This window comes from Neolamprologus brichardi, chromosome 2 (genome assembly GCF_056152115.1).
Source record: "Neolamprologus brichardi isolate AB-2024 chromosome 2, ASM5615211v1, whole genome shotgun sequence".
NCBI classification, from domain to species: Eukaryota; Metazoa; Chordata; class Actinopteri; order Cichliformes; family Cichlidae; genus Neolamprologus; species Neolamprologus brichardi.
In genome coordinates this window covers 28,431,084-28,453,013 of record NC_142105.1, presented here as the reverse complement: position 1 = coordinate 28,453,013, position 21,930 = coordinate 28,431,084, and the positions used below count along the sequence as shown (strand labels likewise).

At 37.5% G+C, this 21,930-nt stretch overlaps 1 protein-coding gene across 1 annotated transcript in view; it reads right to left on the bottom strand.

The window, feature by feature from the left end:
* Positions 1-15,363, bottom strand: part of LOC102788558 (neuronal acetylcholine receptor subunit alpha-7-like) — a 32,030-nt gene extending 16,667 nt beyond the window's left edge. Inside the window, exons 1-2 of the mRNA XM_006781351.3 lie at positions 15,107-15,363; positions 84-223 (exon numbers count right to left, since the gene is read on the bottom strand). Coding sequence (XP_006781414.2) covers positions 84-223; positions 15,107-15,176 — 210 coding nt within the window. The 5' untranslated portion in view covers positions 15,177-15,363. The remainder of the gene's footprint in view (positions 1-83; positions 224-15,106) is intronic.
* Positions 15,364-21,930: the final 6,567 nt, after the last annotated feature.

Here is a 21,930-nt window from a genome sequence, read left to right as displayed (position 1 = left end):
AACTTCATATTTTTCCATTTTATTTTAAAATGACCAAACTAGATACCATGCCACACACACACAGACACATCCAGTTTTCTCACCACATCTATGATCTGCAGAAGTGTGAGGCCCAGCTCCACCAGGATGGGAGCTGAGTCATTGACCACAGGTCTCTCTAATCGATTGTAGTTAGCCAGCAGCTCCTTGTACAGTCTTCTCTGGTACTCGCCCTGCAAGGACCCTGGAGGACAAAGGCAACAGGAAAAGGGGTTTGTGTTGAATACATATTAAACCCAAAGCACCGTCTGCTGCATTTACAACATATAAGCATGGAGGCTCTGTGAGAAGGAAAGCAAGTAGAGAGGTCTATGAGATGTTTTTTACACCTAAGCACCAATAGTTTGCATGAATGCTCCACTCCCTGCATGCCCTCCACTCACTATAAATGGTTTCTGAAGGTCAGCATGTGATTGATAGGGTGTGTTTTGCATTTTAAGCCATAAATCTAGTGGTAGAATAACAATGTTATGGAGAAAGACGTTTTTTTTAAACCCCATCAGTATTTTGGCTTGGACTATCCAATTTCTTGGAACATATTCTGTGGTGCATTTGGGCTGAATTCCTAATCCAAAAAAGTATCTTTAAAGGTCTTGAGAACCTTTTACCCTTCATTTGCTGGCACCACTGCCTTACTGCCTCATTCTAGAGGCTTTTGATTTCTATAGTTTATCCTGTGAGCTTATTTAAAATGTATAAGAAGGTGTGTATGTTGAGCCATGAGTTTTGATGAATAATGAACAAATAAGTGCTGACATCTGCTTATACATCTGCTGACTGTAACACAAAGAGGGGGTGGAGGGACTGTGAGTTTGGGGGTCTCTAGGATTAAGGTGATTAGGTTGATGTGTTTGTTGGCCCAGCTTTCGTCACCATTATTGATTCAAATGCCCCATACATGTTTAGCACAAGAACAACCTAACTTTTCACATCAGGACACTTTGTTGACCTTGAAGTCACTATTCTGACTAGCTGCAGGATGATACTGTATTTGACCTTAAAATGTAAAAAAATAAAATAATTAAAAATCAGATTTTCTGCCTTTATTATTAAACAGCTGGAATTAGAGTATCAAAAATGACTTAAAATGACATCATATGCATGTCCAATAACTTGATTCAATATAGCATTAATTCTCTACAAACGTGAGCATTTGAGGGTTGGTGTAGATGAATTTCTTAATGATACTGGATTCCAGCTACAAGGAAAAACACAAGCTGAAGTTGTGAATTAGCAGTCGCAGTGATAACATACACCCACTAGTTCCTTTATTAGTTACATCTTGCTGTGAAGTTGGACCCCCTGTTGCGTTCAGAATTGCATTAATTATTTGTGGCATAGATTCAACAAGTTGCTGGAGTCTTTCATCCACATTGACGCGATAGCATCGCAGAGCTGTGGCAGATTTACCGGCTATTGGATTCAAATTTGGTGGCTGCAGAGACCATTTGAGTATAGCAAACTAATTTTTATGAAAGCAGATTGAGATTATCTGAGTTTTATCATTTTATCATTTTATTAAAGATAAAATTCTTTCATCCTTAATAAAATGATCAGTGTGGCTGCTCTACCAGGTATAACAATGAAGTTTAAAATCCAGGCATCCATAAAAACAGAATTTAATTTCACTGAGTTAGAAGTTAGCAGAAAGTTAGCTCGCCTAGTTTCCACCTAAACATGATATACCATGTTCTGACTGAGGAATTTCTGAAAAAATTAAAACATACAGCTCTGCTATCACTTCTGACATAAATGAAGACAGGAAACTAAACAGTAGTGACGTTTGAAGGGTTACTGATGTTGGGCTAGCTGGTATATGATGATGTGCTACATGGTGACCGGCGACCTGCCCAGGGTGTATACTGCCTCTCACCCTAACAGCTGGGATAGGCTCCAGCACCCCTTGCGACCCTGAAAAGGATAAGCAGAAGCAAATGGATGGATGGATGGATGGATGGAATACTAAATCCCATACATTTTTTATCTTTGTTATTTTTTGATAGTTTGTTTAAAGGATTTCATAGGACCAATATGTTTTGGGAATCACAACAATCTCAAAACATGGTCAACAGCACACAGGTAATTAAATCCACACATTTTTTTCTAGATACCAAAGTTTTATACTTCCCATGCATATAGATACTCTAATGCAAACAGTAAAAGGACTCCCTCATATTAACATTCAAAGGGCAGTCAACACCGAATTGCTGGATGTAGTAATCCAGTGAAACAGAACAAATACATCAGAGACAGGCATGTAGTATGAATGGGAAAAAGGAGAAGGGATTACTGACACAGCCCTGCAAAGCTGTGAAGATGATAGAAGCATCCCTTTGGCTTAGCATGCTGCTGATTGGCCCATTAGGACTATAATGAGAAGAATTATAGGAGGACGGAGCCTTAGGTCAAAGGCAAGAAGCTGCTCAGCACAGCAGCCCTCTGACTGCTCCTAAGACTCCTCACATTCTCAGACCTTATTCACCCGTCCAGTACCTTCTGCTCAAGTGGGATTGATAAATAAATGTTTTTCCCACATAAACATTTAAACTCATTAATAGCCACACACATGCATCGTGAACCATTATTCACCATTTGTACAATTTGTTTTCCTTTCTTTTTAAAAACGTGTTGGAATGGACTACGAGTATGTTAAAAGTTGGCTTTTTCTGCAAGGTCAAAAAGACATTTTAAAGAAATCACAGCACAACAAAGTTATAAATATGTCGATATATCCTCAATAAAATTTGCATGCACACATTCACAACGACTCAAACACAGCCTCGTCTGCAGCTGTTATCCGGCCAATCTCCCTCCTGTGTCACTTTTATGTGTTATTACTGTGAAATGTGAACAGAGGGCCAAACAAACATAACTAAACCAATCAAAAAGATTTGGAACCTCAGTCTCTGTTGCTGCTTGTGTCATAAAACCAAGTTTCTAAGGAATTAAATAATCAAGTCAAATAAACCACTGCCAACTTTAATTCACATACAACCGTGTGCAGCGTACATTAGGGAGGAAGGGGTAGATTCATACCTTTTGTTTTGGTTTTTTTTTTCTTTTTTAATCATCTCACTAATGAAGATTATATGAGTAGATGCAATGAAGGAATAATTTCCACCAACACAGCGAGAGGCATCCTCAAAACAAAACAAAGATAACGCGTCCAGCAGAGGGAATGAAAGAAGGAAGTAAAGGGAGCAGTGGGAGCTATTTTTCTTAATCACCTTCACTATTTATCTCAATGTTTTCCAAATCTGCTCTATTGTTTAAATAAGTATAATAGAAAACTGTCTATAAAGATAATCCTCAAAGAAATAAAATTATTTGTTTCCTTTTTTAATCAAATATGTTTTCTTAATTTTTTTGTTTGAATTTGGCTTAGATTGAATTAGATTATTGTTAATGTTGCTTTCTTTTTGAAATAAGAAAGTGAGAGTGACACACTTTTAATTAGGAACTTGTATGAGTGTGGCTCACTAACACAGATGCTAATTATTTTCTAGACTCGGATTATGATGGATTTGGTTTCTCACGTCTTACCAAGGTCAGTACACTATAGGTGAATATATTAAAGAGAGAAAAAAAATATAGAAAATATATGACATATATTTATTGTATTAATTTGTGATTTCCATGTGGTAATATGTTTCTCAGGGGGAAATATGAAAGATTACCGTGCATAAGGCAGTGTTAGAAGGTATCGTAAAGGAAAAGCATTCATTTTATACTCAGAATATGTGTAGACATTGCTGGTCAAACAAGAGAGGTCAATCAAATATTTTCAGAACTAATAATATTATATAAATAGTTTGAGAGGTTTGATCTTTGAGTTTATATCTCAGTCACCTTTACACAAAGTTCATTTCAATTCTAAATGACTCCATTTACACCACTAAACTAAACCAAGGAAAAAAAGAAAAAAAGAAAAAAAATAAATAAATAAATAAATATATATATATATATATATATATATATATATACTTTTATATACTTTTATATACTTTTATATACTTTTAACACATATATGTTATTCTACGAGTCTTCTTAGCAATTTGCAAAGTTGGGAAAAAATGTGAAAAATGTTTTAATGGTGATCCATGATAGGTCAGCTGATATAGACCCTCAGTTGGAGCACTTTCTTGGCACTTTATTCACCCATTTGGGCAAATGTGTTCCTGTTGCAGGGAGATAAGAGTGTTCTACGTGGGTTAATGTGTGTGTGAATGTGTGTGTGAATGGGTGGTTGACTGGTTGTGTAAAGTGCTTTGGGGTCCTTAGGGACCAGTAAAGCGCTATACAAATACAGGCCATTTACCAGTTAATGTCTTTAATTAAAGAAATAAATTGTAATACTGCAAAATACTGGTAAATACTATTACTGAATGGGGTCCTACTTTAATAATGAAGTTCTATTGCCTGTACACTGTACAAATATATGCAAATACATACAGATTTTTACAGAGTCTTGACAAAACAACATTTGGGTTCATAGTATTTACTTCCTTACTCTCTTTCTGAAAATGTATATATAATAGAGCATCACTGTGTGTGTATAGCATTCACATATCTATCTTGCATACAGCTGATTTAGAATCACCAATTAACCTAGTGGGATAACCCACACAGTAACAGGGAGAACATACAAGTGCCACGTAAAAACGATCTCACAGCCATCTTGCTGTGACATGTCTGCGCTAACCACCATTGCACCAGCAGAAGACCAGCAGGCGGTTTGTGGTTGTTGGGAAGAGAAAATCCTTGTTCTACTCCAGTTCAGGAGTATGTTACTTAAGGCCCCCAAAAATCTCTGCTGGGTTTTTTTAGGGGGGAGTTAAGGGTTGAATACTGGTGTTATTAATAGAAGAGCCACAAACTTTCCCTAACTACAGTATATGAATAACTTGCCAGTTAAAAATTAACATTTTTATTAATGCATTTACTTTTGACCAAGGGGGTATTTGTTGAAACTAAGCTACACCATTAACATATTTCATTTTAACGTATTGTGTCTTTTATACTATGCATGTTATCCCTGCTAAACTCAGGCTAATGTTATACAACAACTGCCTTCAATGCGCAGTCACTCTAACCTCATACAGATCACTACAGGAAATGATCAGCCTATGAAAAGGTCACAAAATTATTGATTATTAGCTCAACTTTACAACAGAGAATCTGTTCACATTTAAAAAGTGAAGGTCAGACCATTTATAGATATTAGCAGAGAAGGTCAAGAGACAATTGCCTCAGTCTCAGAAACCAAACTTTGAGTCTATACTGCCACTGGAACAAGTAGTGACTATCTCTGCCTCCTTCAGAAAGCTCACAAACACTGGTAGGCCACACACTGTTGCAGAGAAATGCAATTAATTGTGGGTTACTGTGGATGAAAGCATTTTTCAGGGTTCTGTTTGAGTTAAATTTATTGTTTATGTGAGAGAAAATATGGGACCGGTGTAACGAGGATTTGTGTCGAATAGACGAAAAATGATCTAAGATGCCTTCTTATGCCTTTCTGGATTGTTTGAAGTCTACTTTACTTCAAACCAAATATTTAAGCAGCCAAGTTTTGACCAAAGAAACATTTTCTTCGAGTTTAACCACATTCTCTTTTTGACAGACTTCTGCTGTTAATACTTCTCAATTAAGCTAACTTCATTTTATTTGGTGAGCTAACTGCAGCTAGTATGAAGAAAGGGGACCCTACCACATCAGAAGAACCTGGACTTTTCCCAGAGAGCAACTACAGAAGTGAGTGAGAACAAGAAAGAAAGTGGGAGAAAAGCTGTGTTGTCATGCTCAGCCCCAGTGAGCCCGCTGCAGCCCATTGTAGTTCTATATTTTGCCTTTCTCCCTCCCAGTTAATGACGTTCGGTTTCATCCCATGGCTCTAAAGACCTGCTTACCCTGTGTCAGTATCTTTATCACTGGTGAAACACTGAGGCATCCAGCAGGAGATTGCTGCTGACTCACTGTATACAAACAACAACAATAAAAGAATATGCGACTGTAAATTTAAAAAGAGGCTAAATTTTTTATTTTTTATTTTTTTAAACAGCTACCTTTGAGTCAAGAACAAACACAATGGCAATGTGTTGTTGATGTCACTACAAGTCTCATCCTCATTTCCACATTAGACACAGATTCCACAGAAACAGGTGATTTGTTTTTAACTCAGTACACTCACAGGCTCACAATGATGTGTCCACGTTACAATTCATAATGATTTGGCACTCTGAGCTTACCTCGAGGTGTCTGCATGCATTTAGTTCTAATAAGGAGAGCCAGCCTGCTCCTGGTCATTCCAGGGCACCAGCAGGGGGAAAGTTTAATGCATTTCACATATTCAAATGGTATACTACTACAGACCATGCCAATTTTATTTGTGTGGATTTCCTTGACATGAAATTTATTAGAAGAATATTGGATGTGAGCTCTAGATCACATATGACTGTGGAACTGAATGGAGAGGAAATTAAAAATGTGAGACCCATGGAGATGTGAATTTGGTATGACTATCATTATGTTTTTAGCTCTGTGCTGATAAGACAACCTGTCCAGAAATGTGTCGCTTGAATCTCAATCAGTCTGTGTTCATGCTTTATGCGAGCAAAAATTTAGAGCTCTTCAAATACTAAAGAAATTAATAATGATATTGGTGCTTTGTGGGTTGGACTCTTTTAGACATAGTCTAAAGAAACACCTTAAATCTGCAGAGCTTATCTTTCTGACTTCTGGTTCTTATTTTTTAGCTCTGGAATCAGACGCTGCTCAAAAACTTTCCTTGGTCTTTCCACCACCTCCACCTAGCTGTAGCTTGCTCATTTTCCAGTGCAATGATTTTTACTTCCTTCACCTCCAACAAATTACACATTGCTCTATAAACTAAAACGTATCACTATAAGATTTTAAATTTTGAAAAACTAGGTAATAGAAAGCCAACTTTCATAATATCATTAATGGTTAATTAATCAACCTTATGAGAACTTGTCTGAGGGCTTAAATGTAACAGATATTTGTTCCTATGTGATCAGTGAAGCTCAAATTATTCATTTTAGTACAAAATATCTTCGATATCTAAATTATGTGTTGTAAGCAAATGTCACTGACTTAGCTGAAAATGGATGGATGGATTTATGTTGATTATTTCCACAAATATAAATTATCTGAAGCACTTTTGAATGTCAAGAGCAAATCTTTACAAGAAAATGAGAAGTACATTCTCCCCTTTCTATCCTTTTGCTCTTATTTACAGAGAATGGGATGGCACAAACAAAAATATGAACAAAACCGTCCAAATCAGCACTGTCACCTATGCAATTTATTTCCAATCAGCTGCAAACAAATAGCAAAGTAGTTTGAGGTCGAGGTCATGTGAGGCCAAACAAACAGGCAGAAGGTGACCATCGTAAAGTGATTGTGATTTTGGGGTGGCATTTAAGCACATTAATCATCTCTCTTTCTTGCTCACAAATTAATATATACTGAGAAATTCAGCTATTTGATTCTGTCCCATTTGGATATTTTTACTAGGTCAGTGTGTTCAGATGAGGCTTCTAAACAGGCTCATCAGACAGGCTATTCACACACAAACAGCCTGAGGGACTCATTCTCTTTCTCGCTGTCACACATACCTCTTAGACAAACACCCAAACAACAGGATTGCTATTTTAAGCAGAGTACTAAATGACCAGCTCTTAAATCAGGGCCCCTGTTGTGGCCAGGTAAACCTATCCACGCTGAGCTGCTTTCCATTGTGCAGCGATGATAATGGCTTTGTTTCTCAGTCCATTTTTTCCCTTTGTCAAGATAATCTGCCACAATCATGAATATTAGGTAATCTATTGTGTAGATTACCTATACAGTTAAAAGTTATTTAATTACTCTTATGCTTTGGGCAAATCCAAAATATTATGTAACTAAACTTGCAATATTGACACAGGGCTGAGTAACTTCAGTTGTTTTCACACATGCACAGCAGCCCTCGACCTTTTTCCAGCTCAGCTGCAGGTAAGAAAGCAAATATCAGACACCGGATCGCATTAAATTGTCTTTAACCTGCCATCTCCATAGCAGAAAAAACTAAGGCAGCACCCTTACCAAAATCAAACTGAGTGTTTCCTGCAGTGAAAACACATCTACAGCAGACCTACCTGCTATTTACTGCACGTGAATAAAGGACTTCAGGCCTGTTTGAAATTCGTGCCTGAAAATTGCTAACTAACTTGAAGTTATTGGAGTGATTAGTTGGGGGTGGGGGGGGGGGGGGGTCCCATTTCACTGCAGGGCAACCTGCATGTGGTGAGTAAAGCTTTGATTGATTGAGTGAAAACTAATCAATGGGAATGCTGATACTTAACAGATAAGTGGTAACAAATGGGACAGAAATGGTGTGTTTAGTATTCTTGGTGTGCCTGTGCTATGTCATTGTATCAGCCCCAAGGTTCTGAGGACATGTGCTAGCCGGCTGTCTGTGAGTCACATTTTACAACCTGAATCTAAAACTGAAGACGATACTGGTGCTGTGGAAAACATCACATCTGATTCTTATACTAAACAGATGACACCATCAGAGCATATTGACTATTGACCAGTTACTGTAGCACTGGAAAGACTGGTTCCCAGATCTGGGTGCAATGATGCAATCATATCCATGCTGCAGAGAGTTTAACCCCATCGAGGGGCTGCATGCTCCACTGTGCTGTCTCCATTTATGTTTACTATCCATAGCTCAGACGTTCAGGACTTTTAGACCTTTTACTTAAGCAAAAGGTTGAAATACTTGTGTCACTCCATCCCTTCCTCATCTGCACTTACCTCTGCCTATACCCTGAGACAGTGACACCCATCAACAGCCTTCAAATGTATGACAGTAGTGAGATGATGCAGCAAAATTGCATCTCAAGAACATTAATCAATTTAAAAGCACTCAAAAGGCATTATCTCCTAATGTCAAAACCGTCTTCAGTATAATATATAATCCATAAGTGATGGAGCAATTGCTATAGATGTTTTTTTCCTGCAGCTGGAGTGTAACAGTCTTCATAAACTGTTATTCACACCAGTGATCTTGCTCCTAGACAGAAATTGTTCACAGTTAACCGGGGGACTCTGGTATAGCTGGGACCCCCGAGGTTCTAAATGATGTAACTTTAATCCTGGTGAATAAACAGCAACACTACAAAGCTGTAGTAACAAAAGGCTCGGGAAGATTAAAATACAAATAAAAGGCTTTTAAATACATTCACTTTAGTGTGACTCAACATTAATTTACATGCAGCCAGCAGGTTCTTTCTTTTGAGGTTTGTCCCTAAGAGAAAAGCATAAAACATACAAATAAAATAACTCTACACAAGAAACAGATCTAATATTATTTACCGTAATTTTGTTTCACACAACAAACTTGGCAAATCTCTTAAAACCTGATGCAAAAAGCCAGATCTATCATCCAGTATGGAACACAAAAAGGCTCTGAACCCACAGTGCCCTGGGACCAGAGTGATGAATCTGGCAAGGGCTATGCTGCACAAAGGAGCTGCTAACAGAATGCCACTCCCTGAGGGCCCGGAGAGTCGACACCACAACAAATGCTACACATCTAGACCCTTTCTCATGCAAATATATCGCATTAGTGCACTGTATTTATGAGTGTTTGCGGAAGAAACAAATATGGAAAGATTTCCACTATTGAATGAATGTGCAATATATGCTGAACTCACACCGTGAATGTTTTTAGTCCAAAGATGATACACTTGCTGAATATAAATCAAATCTGCTGGCAGCTGGAAAAATAAACATACCAAATCAGAATGTAAACATAGGCTAGAGTGCAAACTATAACACATTCCTTGTTTGCAGTTAGGCGTAACATATAAACATTTAACAAATACTGTATATTTTGCTTAAATAGACTGGGATGTAACGTCTTTTTGAAGCAGTATCAATTGACAGACTTCTCAGCTATGAAACATACTGATATTTTTAAAATGCAGTCCGTCCTGCAGATATCAACAAATTATATGTGTGACACAAAAAAATACTGCTGCAGCATTGGTAATAAATGCGCAGGATGATAGGTATACCTTGTGTGAGCTTACACATTGTTTTGTCGATTTTAAAGGTTAGTTAGCTTTTTGAATCCAGAAGTCAAGACTAAAGCTGGAAGGTGACTGCACAATTAATCAAATTTTAATCTCAATCACAATTTCAACTTCCTGCAGTTTTAAATGAACGTGATTGACTGATAATGAAAATGTGTGCTACAGCTAGACATGAAGTAAAAGCAAATCAAGCTCCCCCTGACAGCGTGCCTGCATGTGCCAATCACAGCTGTTCCTTGCACCGCAGAGCCTGAAATTTCCTGAATTCACTTGACTGCAGTGATACACTACATATAACAGAACGTCAAAAACAAAAATCAAATGTCTGGCACAGCCGAAGGCAAAGATTTTGATCCTAGAGGCAGATCATTACCTGTAGTTTGGATATAATTCAGATTTAGGGCCAGTGATGTCAACCTAGAACAATTGTCCAATGTCACTTCAGATGTCCAAGATAAGTGACCAAAAAATACAGTGAGTAAGGAAGGTTTCAGGAAAATGGTCAACATACTAGTAAAAAAGACATTATCGCCTCGCACAGTTATTTTTTCAAAACAATAACAGCTGCACTATATGCAGATCATTGCAGGGGAAACAGATTTTCACAGGTTCAAACAAATAAAGTTTAAGACTTTATAGTTTGCTTCTACGAGATGGAATTAGATCAGGACAACACACCTTGTTTTACACCACAAACTCCTACAACTAACAGTTTGCCAATTTTAAAGTACTTATACAGTGCTTAAAATCTTCTTTTTTTACTCTAAATAAAACAATAATAGAAAAGTGAAAAGCATAGATATGTATCTCTTTTGTAGACTGTGGCCAACACTGTACAGTGACAGCGTGGAGAAATAATAGAATCCAGACACTATTGACAGAAACAAGAAATAGCAACATACTCCAGGGATGAAACAGTGTTGAACAGTATTGAATGGCACATTTCACTATATGCTAATTCAATGTGCTTAACCCAGAAAAACATGTATGGTGTAGGTTTACAATAAAGCAGTAAAAATAATAAATTCAAATAAAACGAGACAAACAAAAAAACACCTATTGAGTGTAAGGCTGTCTGAATAAGAAGGGTTAGAAGTTGTATTTGAATTTACGCACACGTTTCATAATAATATCTCAGGTCAGCAGACAGCTCCTTCCAAAGAACAGAACCACAATAACTGAAAGCACCCTCAGCATAGTGAGACTGATCCTGTCATCTCAGTCTGACGAGAGTTAATAAGACAGAGCAAAAGGAAACCAACATCCAAAGAGCTTTTCTATGTCCTTGAAGAGGCCTGGTGAACTATTCCTGAGGACTACTTAAAGAAATTACCTAAAGCTTTCAGACTCTGTTGAAGAATGAAGATAATCACACCAAATATTGGCTTTCAAGTTTGTTAAAATTGTGGAAATTATATTTTCACCTTATGCAGCTGTGGCTACAATGTAGCTTGCCATCACCAGTGTGCAAATGTTTGTGTGAATGGGTGGATGACTGAATGTAGCGTAAAGTGCTTCGGGGTCCTTAGGGATTAAGTAAAGCGCTATACAAATAAAGGCCATTTACCATTTAGTGTATTTTCAAATATGACTCTACATGTTTCAATAAGACGCTGGACATCTTTCCCATTTTCACACATTAAAGAATGAGGGGTGGCTCAAGACTTTTGCACAGTGCTTTTCTGTGTGATTCTGTTTATAAGAATCTGCATGATTCTTATAAACAGTGTGTTGCACTCTGCCTCCAACACCAGGCAAGTGTGCATTCATGTAAATTGAGGACATATCTACACTGGCATGGTCTAGCAGCTCATTATTTTACTAACAGTCCTTTGGCAAGGAAACATATCAGTCAGGGGAGGTCAGCAGTGAAGCATCCAGATGTTCAGTAGCTCTAAACCTACATTTGAACCCAGGTCACTAGCCTATTACCTAACCTGATTCAAAATGCAGCTGGAGAAACTGGAAGAACATGAGACTCTGGGAAATTAGTTGATTTGAGTTAGGCAGAAGTACAAAAAGAATCCAGGGAGAAAAAATAATTTGTGCTAGATGGAGGTGTAAGAGATGGATGAAAACCAGTCCATCACAGAGCCTTTAAAATCCTGGATTCCTTTACATTTCATCATATTCCTAATCATGCTTAAAGGACTTAAATTAGGGTCTCTGAACCTGTAAACTTCAATAAAACACAAAATATTTTAGTGAGGCAGTAAGACTATGACTTAAAGTAGTGTAAAAAAATCCCTAATAAAAGGGTGAAACTAGAGAAATGACCTAGAGCTAAAAGATGATGCAAGTAAAGGAGACCATTAGGATGGAGATAAAACAGAAAACTGTAATTAATATAATAGATTTAACCATCCACATATTCTGTTGCTAACTAGTAATGCTTGTCACTTCTCTGTGCAGCTCTGGGCTTCCAAAGAGCAAGCACACACACTATAACCATTCTGTGTGTGAGATGTTTAAATCAACTGATGAACCATGAACTCATCCATTAACACATCATTTCCAGCATTGTGTGACTGGCTACAGTAGCGAGCATAATCGTGTATGATGCAGTTTGTTAATGGACCTCTAGATAGATGAATTTATAGAGGAGAGATTTACAATCTACGGCTTCCTAACACCACTGTAATCCTAATCCAGGAGCTAAGACCTCTGAAGTGCTGCACTGAGTCTGTGACCACCACCTCTCGTATACACTGAACACAACCCACATGCTTTTACAGATTTAGAAACAAAAATCCTTCAACACCTACATGGTTAATGCAAAATAAAAATGTTTTAGGTTTACTTTTAAACATTTGAGTTTAAAGTAATAGCAGAACAACCTGTTAACTATTTCTGCACAACATGCTGTGTTATAAATGTTTGAGTAATCACAGACTTCCAAGGATGGTAAAGGATGGGAAAATAATTTGAGGAGAGCTTTAAATCTTTATTCACGTGCTGGCTGAGTGTGGGCTACAAATAAAGATAACCAAAACTAGAAAACGTTAAAGATCTCTACAACATCAGTTTTTTCGGGTCACTGCTCTGTTTTGTTTGACTCAGTAGAGTGGAGGAAACTACTATAAGAACCTCTACATCCCTGTTTTCAATTGCAATCAACCTTAATTAAATTTTTAATCCAAAGTAATCATTAATATTTTCTCATTAAGTATAAAACTCTACTATATTATTTTACTAAACATATAAACAGTTTTTATAGAATATTAACATTTATAAATATTCTGCACACACATACAAGTACACACATAAATTTCTCCAACCACTACCACCCTAGCTAGCTATTCTAGACATTAACAATTTAAGAGTGTGGACTTTGCATGTTGTTCCCATGTTTACATGAGTTCTCTCCAGGTACTCGGGCTTCTTCCCACAATCCAAAGGCATGCAGTTAGTGGGGTAAGGTTAATTGATCATTCTAAATTGCCCATAGGTGTGAATGTGAGTGTGAATGGTTGTGTTAGCCCTGCGATAGATTGGTGACCTATCCAAGGTGTACCCTGCTGCCAAAACGGAATAGAAGGGATGGATGGATGGATGCAACAAATACAACTCTATGGTCAACCAGTATTTGATTTTGAAAACTCTAGAAGACTAGAAACACTAGAAGACTAGTTCAGGTTGTTCTTTTTTTGCACTGCTATTTTAAATAAAAACATTTGATTATGAGTCAGACGTATGCAGTGAGGCTGTTGTTTCAGTAGGATGCCATTGGTGTAGTCAGAGTAGTGTGTGCGTATGTGGGTGGGTGTATGTGTGTGTCTGTGGGTGGTTGGGGGAGGTTACAGTCTTTATATTGGACCCTTGTGAGTCTAAGCATGTTTTCTGGATGTGCCAGTTTACTTCCTGAAGTACTTTAATGGATTAATTGTTTTCCCTCTGTCCCCTTTAACATTGAGAGAGGTAATACCCTTTACTTGGCATGGGGCTCATCGCTTTTGCTTCATCAGTTATGATGCCCCGTTTGAACAGCATGCTGTGGAGTCGTGTCTGTGCTTGATTTTTGGTAGCCACTTAAAAGACAGTAAAAAAAAACATCAATGGGTGAAACAAACCGTATCCATTCTGTTGCGCTTCCCTTCATTTTTTGGTTCATGTCCACATATGTCAATAAAGCAAAACTAAGCTTCCAAGACAGTTAAGTTTTTACTCTTGCTTCATGTAAAACAACAAAAAAGAAAGAGGTAAACCACACAACTCTGAGAAGTCATTACATGCTAACCCTGTTCAAGGGTAACTAGCGTGCTATTACCAATACATGCCAACAGCCATATGTGACATGTGTTAGAATGTCTTATCACTTGATTTGACCTTGTCTCCTGGTCTTGCCTCCCTTCTGACTGATGAAGTGGAAGGTGGCAGGTTCGGGTTCGCGGTGGACATATGTCTATGCATAAAGCAGTGCTTTGGAAAGCAGATTCAGCAAAACCACTGAGTTAAGTAACCAACCCAGATGTTAGATGATGATGCTGATGATGGGATGGGGCTTAGCAATGCATTATAGAGTCATGCATGCACATCATCATCATTCAACGAAGCAAACATTAATGTAGAGAGTAATGCATACATATGCTCAGTGTTTAAAAATAACTCTTTGCGTCTTTAACTTGTTTTTTAGTCTGGATTCTGGGTAGGAAATTCAAAGATTTATAGCTCTTTGAATTATATCATATATTATATTCAGATATGAAATTATCTAAACGTACTCTGGTTTGTTTATGTCAGACGATTTAAAATTATCCTATCAATTTTGATTTTTTTTTAATGTTAGAAAACTTTCCGAAAATGCCGAAAAGATTTCCTACTAGTCGTTTGACGACGTAAACTCAAGTCTAAATTACCATCCTCCTCAAAAAAACACAAAAACAAAAATCGTTTTCAAGTCGGTACCCTTCATTAGACCATCTGTATAAACTGGAGGGGAAGAACAACTTTGCCCCAAAACCTACCTCTGAAAAGCATTACGATCCAAATATAAAATCCAAGCGAACACGGTTTCCAAAACTTGTGGCACCGCATGCTGGCACCGTCCAGTGAACTCCAGCGGTTGTGTCGGCTAGACGGGAACTCTGATCCGGCTCGGCGGTGGAATGAACATGCGGCTGGGGAAAACGAAGGGGACCGGGACGGCGTGAGAGATTTGCAAAAAGAAAAAAAAAAGACTGAAAGACAGGAGTGCGGAGTTCAGATTGGCACGTTCACGCTGCTTCAGTCTCCCTCACACGCACACGCACACAGCGCTGCACAGTGCACCTCCTTCCCAGCCTGAGTGCGCATCACAGGTAACACAACAGGATACAGTAAAGTAATAGCCTCTGTCACAGGAGTGTGAGCACAGATGAGGCTGATGAGATGCTTGTAACCCAGTAATTGTGTGCTAACGCTGAAAACTAGCTCACATTTGAATGTTAAATCCTACAACATGCTCACGAGACACTGACTAAAGATTACATTAGTGTCTACTTAAACTCAACTAGTCTAATCAAATAAAGGTGCGTGTGCGTGCTGCCCACTTATATTGCTCACGTTCTGGGGGTGATAATGTTAGTGTTTGACCTCAGGCAATGATGTAACGAAACCCTGAATGTAAAGTCCCCTGAAGTGATGGAAACAGGACTGTGTGTATGCTCTCCCAGTCACGCCTGTATACACTGCAGTCTATTACAGTAAACAGTAGAATTAAACAGGGACTTTTTTTTTAGATGTTCATGGAAAAAAAATCTTATCTTTCTCGCACAGAGTAAGGTATGAAGATTGATTCCATTTGTGCACTGTTATATAAGTACAGATCTAAAAGTAAATAAGGAATATGTAACCCTAAGTAAAACTCCAAATAGCATAAGTGCTCTGACAGTGTAAATAAATGTATTCATTAGTGAACTTAGGATAAGGTTATCAGTTGGTAGCCGTATATCACTATTAAGTGTAATAAAAGTTGTATCAATACTCTTATCTACCTACCTAGTATTGTAGCCTGAAAGTAACATCCTGCAAGATTTAAACCAATCTGCTCAGTCCAATCAGTCAAATCACATGACTGATTCTTTGCATAGCCTTTTCTGAGCAGTGACTGATATATATCTTTTTTCTTTTGCTAAGTGCACATTTAAATCAAACACAAGGTCAAAGAGTAGCTATCCAAATACCAGATAAATAAATTTGTCATTTGTCCGTTTTTTGTTTTTTTTTTAATCTCACTGTTTGTCCTGGACAGGAAATCTTACTCTGACCCAAGAAGCAGGTACAGATCACCAGTGCATACCCTCCATCTCCCACAGCTGTAGATCATCATTTATTGAAGTGCCACGCGTCGCACTGCAATTTCCCCCTTCCCAGCTTTACAAAGAGGTTCATCAACTGCATTTTTGTCATATTTGTCTCCTTTTTGTGCCAGACTGGCTTATAATCAAATGACCTATTTATTCCAGTCCATAAATAATTTCAGTCGGAAATAGAATCCAACAGGCAATGAGGGGGAACATTGCATATTTCTCCAAATGTTCTCGCCGCCTTTGCTCCCTGTCTCTTTCTCTCTTCTTCTTCTCTCAATGGAATAGGGGCGTATTATCTAAGAAGCAGCCCTGCGCCATTGGTATTAGCTATTTTTCCTACCCCACATGGAGCTCCATCTGAGGAGATTCATGCTGTTAGATCTGATTTGGTACAGCATCCCATATCTGTTCAATAGGTGGTCCCGAAAGCCACAGTGGGCTGTGTGAAACCTCTGATCCCAACTTCATCCTTCATCTCACTGTAAAAGAAAAAAAAACATCTAGGGAGTGAGAAGGAAGTAAAAGTAAACAAATCGCACACAGTGACACACCATGTCACAAAGCTTGAATCATCTCAAACTGGTTTCTTGAACAAGAATGCGAGTTCACTGTAATCAAATGTCTTCCAAAATCGCCAGATCTCAATCCAATAGAGCTCCTTTGTGATGTGGTGTAACTGGAGATTTGCATCATTCATGTGCAGCTGATAAATCTGCAGCAATTGTTCGAATTGCCATCAATTCAATATGGACCAAAATCTCTGGAGTATTTCCAGAAACTTGTACAACAAAGAATTTAGGCAGTTCTGAAGGCAAAAAGGGTCCAAAACAGTACTACTAGGTGCATCTAACAAAGTGTTTGTTGAGTGTAAACATTAAGTACATCATTATGCATGCAGTACTGTCTCTGTGTGTGTTTGTGTTTATAAAGTGATTCTGTGGCTCTGTGGCACCAGGAGTATTTTCTTTTCGCTTTATGTTTTTCTCTCCACTGTTTTGCCTCCTCCTACACTCTGTATAGCTGTTTGCCCCCACTTAACAATGCACAGTGCACATTACAACTGCACAAACACACAATTTAAAAAACAAAAAAACAAAAAACATCTCTATGCTCAAAGTTCTTAAAATCAAACTGGCAGCTGATGATACTCTGGACTCTTTCACCCAAATACTGCAGTCCTTTTTCAGACAGACCGTTCAGATTTTCCACCCTAAGGACGTGTACAGGTGTAATCCCAACAATTTTGTTTGGCAAACGTATGTAATGTGAATGAACGTGAAAGATGCCCCTGTGCAATTCTTATTTAATTTATGTTTCACCTTTTTGAGTTGATTGTGAGCTTCAGTGCTGAGGTTTAAAATGTCTCCAGTCCAGGAGGTGAACAAGAGAAAATGATAACCACAGAAAGGAGTGTGAAGACTGCAGGGAGCTGTTAATTATCAATTTTTTTTTATAAATTGAAACTGTTCTGTTTAATTACTTAATGTTATGACGTTACTGGTACTGCTTTCCTGTTTCGTCTTTGTCTTTTCTTCTCTTCAAATCCTTATGGTATTTTTCTACTACGTGAAACAAACTTAGCACACATCATTACTGACAATCACACATCGCAGTACAACTAAAAGCTGATAGTCAGAAAAAATAATCACAGATTTGTCACTATCTCGATATTCTCTCAATGATGAGAAAGTATGCATGAAATTTTCAGTATCATAACATATTTTGTTCAACATCCATCTTGTCCTTTGCCCTGTTTCTAACTTAAATATTTGAAATATTCCCCATAGTCCCAGCAGGGCGCATATGTGTGCATGTGCATGATAGAATGAGGTCAGACGAGCTTTAGTTTGTATCTAAATCACTACCTTTGATGTGGGAGGTGTGCACGCGTTCGTGAATCTGCATTGTGTCATTTATAATCTTTTCAGAAGTGTGTGCATATCTGAAATGTTTTCAACCCAAACCCCCCCCCAAAAAAAGCAGCAGTTAATATGCATCTTTTCTGCACTCCAATATCTGCAGGTTTCAGGTACGTGTGAATATCTAGCCCACATGATGAAGATCATCTTGGTCCGCTCAACACAGCTCGTCCTTTTTTGTCCCACCAGCTGCCAGCTTGCCATTTGTCTCTGTTAAAATGTTCAGGTGGTGACAGTTTATTATGGGATGCGACAGAAAGGTCAAACCTCTCATACACACTTAGTAGTTTACTGTAGAAAAAGGTCAGCAGTGTGTCAAGGGTAAAGGACAGACAGAGCGTGTCAGACGAACCCAAACAAAAAGAGCTAAAAGGTTTTGTGCGTTGAGTGGGGGCGACTGAAAATGTTGCACAGTTAAAGAAAAACAAATCAAAAATTATACAATTACGCTCAAAAATAATTGTATAATGTCACATGTGTATGAAACAATCATTAGAAAGTCTTAGGTTCATAAATAGTTTAAATTATTCTCGATAGTATCTCTTTGGATAACCGTCACCCTCAGTTCAGCTTTTATATAGTCATTTTCATGTGGCTGCATCAGCGTTTGAGTGAGATCGTAGGTCTAAATATTACATCACACAAAGAAATTCACTGGCAGGCTCCTCCTCATACTTAAAAGGATGAGACCTAATGCAGCACCTCAACAAGTAAAAATGAAAATTAATCCTCCTGGGACCTGCTTTGATTTTTTTTTTTTTTTTTTGAAGTCTAAGCTGATTCAAAAGCAAGCTTTAAATTACCTTCCCTCGGAAAATGCTGCTTTATGTGTTAATATTTCCCTTTCATTAAATCCATCACATAAGTTGGAGTTTTTGTTTATTAATTAATCTGCTTCATTTCGTCAGTTTTACTCCTGATTTTATGTTAATAGTTTACTGCACCAACATCTGGCCACATTTATGTTTGTTTTGTTTTATTCTTTAAGTGTGTTTTTTTTTTTCACGGTCTATTTTCTCATACTTATTTTCTTAATATACTGACACAGATTACAAAAATTATTTTGGAAAAATGGCAGTTGTTCTGCCATTTTTGTTACACAAAGAGTGAACGCTCTAACCAAAAGTCAGTGTGGATAGGACTACACCTAGTGGTAGAAATGTAGACGTACACACACAAGCTTTACTTCTACAAGACTATAAAAATAGGTCGTGCGTTCAATAATATATGGTTATTTATATAACATAAAAGATGAGGAATTTAGTAATACCATTTGAAACAGAAAAGAATATCTATTGCAATATAATGCAATAAGAGTTCAAAGTAACATGAGTGGAGAATCTTTTGTGAAAAAAGTTGATGCAATAATACCTTTAAAGTTCAACATAACTTTTGTTTTTAAGGCTTTTAAAATGCAGCCAAAAAGCAAAGAATAGTTGTGTCTAGAAAAAAGCATTTGTAAGCATCTTTTCTTCACTAATTGTAATTTATTTAAACCGAACACGTCTTACAGAATAAACGTTTTAGGGACTGTCATGGCCTAAAAATACAGCCGGTAACATCTCTATGCTGAATCTCACAGCCTGGCTGCTGTGGGGGAAGGCCTGCTGTTTGGTCTGCTGGCAACAGATAAATGTAAATGTTGACTCAGAGTGATGGCCTGCCCTGATGCTTGAGTTCTTTCATTCCCTTCTGGTTTCTGGTATTAAAGAAAAAAAATCTATGAAGGAAAGTGTTGTTCACTTTTCATGATGGATTTTAAGCTGAATCCGAAACACTCACACATTCAGACGAATGACACCGCTGCAGGTAAATCTCCCTTTCTGTCTCGTTTTAATGAAACTTTACAGTATTTACGCCTGACAGCTCAAGCAGTTAGATGTCTACACATTTCTCTCTTTCTTCTAAAACATTTTCTTCAGTCATAATTTCACAGACATGAAGTTTGTGATCCTGTTGGCCGTTTTGAGTGGTAAGTTTTCTCCTCTGTTGTTACTGCAAGTATATGTGCTGGTGTTGTAGATTTAAAGTCATGAAACATAGTTTTGAAAATTATAGTTTTAAAATTTAAACATGCAGTGTTCTACTAGACCTACTTAACATCCAGGATTCGCTCATGACGTCTATTTATGTCAGTTTTGTTAGGAATTCTTATTTAATACATGCGCCTACAAGTATTATTATATCCGTCAATGTTAATGTTTTTAGGGGGTTTTGCTGCCCCTTTCCTGAAGGAAGAGGAGGCTAAGGGATTCATCAGGCTGAAGAGACAGGCAGGATATTGGGATCCACACCACTCTCAGAACCAGTGGGGTTACACCGTTCAGGAGCAGGTAAATGTTAGTGAAATGTTCTAAGCATATAGAGTGAGTCACTTTAAGAATCGTTTCATGTAACTGTTTGTTAACCGTCAGCGTGTCCAAACCGAAGTAACTTCAATGAGCACTGTAACTTGCTCTAATATAGTTATGATACTTTTGATCACACAAACTTAAAGCCAATATTCATTATATGTATTTTACTTTGCAGCGAAAACAACAGGATGTATATGGAGATGTTGCGCAATGCACGCGCCCACCTGGACAGCCTCACCGGTCGTAATGGGTAGTAAAGAAAAAAGAAGACTGGGGGCCCGATTAAAAAGGAATTAAATGGAAAACATTTCATAAAAAGTGGTTTATAAAAGCATATATACAAAATATATAGTTAAGAAAGTATATAAAGACTTACTTGATATGGGATGTTTTTGAATATGTTCTCCATTCAGAGCCTGCCTGAACTGTACTAGATTTAGCGATCAAACGCACTATGACATGAACGCAACATTTGGAGAGAAAGTCTTAGAATCTCATTAATTGGTCAGCTTTTTTACTCAAGTTAAGCCTCTCATTGGTTACGAAGCGTGACCATTATTTCCTATATCAGCATGGGGAAAAATGTTGTTTTCAGCAATTGTGTCAAAATTATTGGATTATTGTAGAAAAATGATGCAAGCATTTCATACAATAAAATCAAATGAAATTGAACTGATCATTTTGCTTCTTTAGTCTTTTGGGATTGTCTATTAATGGAAATAAAATGATTTTATGCCATTAATTAAAACGTATTCACCAGTATTCGAAGAATCAAACGAAATGAGATTTACCACCAGGTGGTGCTGCAAGATGCAGATTTTAAATCAGATTTAAGCTAAAACTACATCATTAAAATGATACTGTTTGGGCGGGATAAGTCATACCATTTGTGACACCGCAGTGACTTAAATTATGCACACAACATGATGAGCAAATACATTTTTTGCTGAATTCTAAGCGAGTCTAAAAACAGCATTATCTTAAACAGGCTTGTGTATTTAAACCAGCTTTATTGGTTTGATTAGGTACATCGAAACAATAAAAACAACAAACTTTTATGGGTTGTTTTCATTAATTCAGTACACTTTGTTACTTTAAATGTATTCTTTGTCTGCTGTGAGAAAAATGTATCTGATGAGGACAACACAAATGACAAATCAGTAAATGCTACTGAAACAGAGCAGCACAATTTTTAAGCTTCAGTGTGGTGATACTCAACATACAGCCT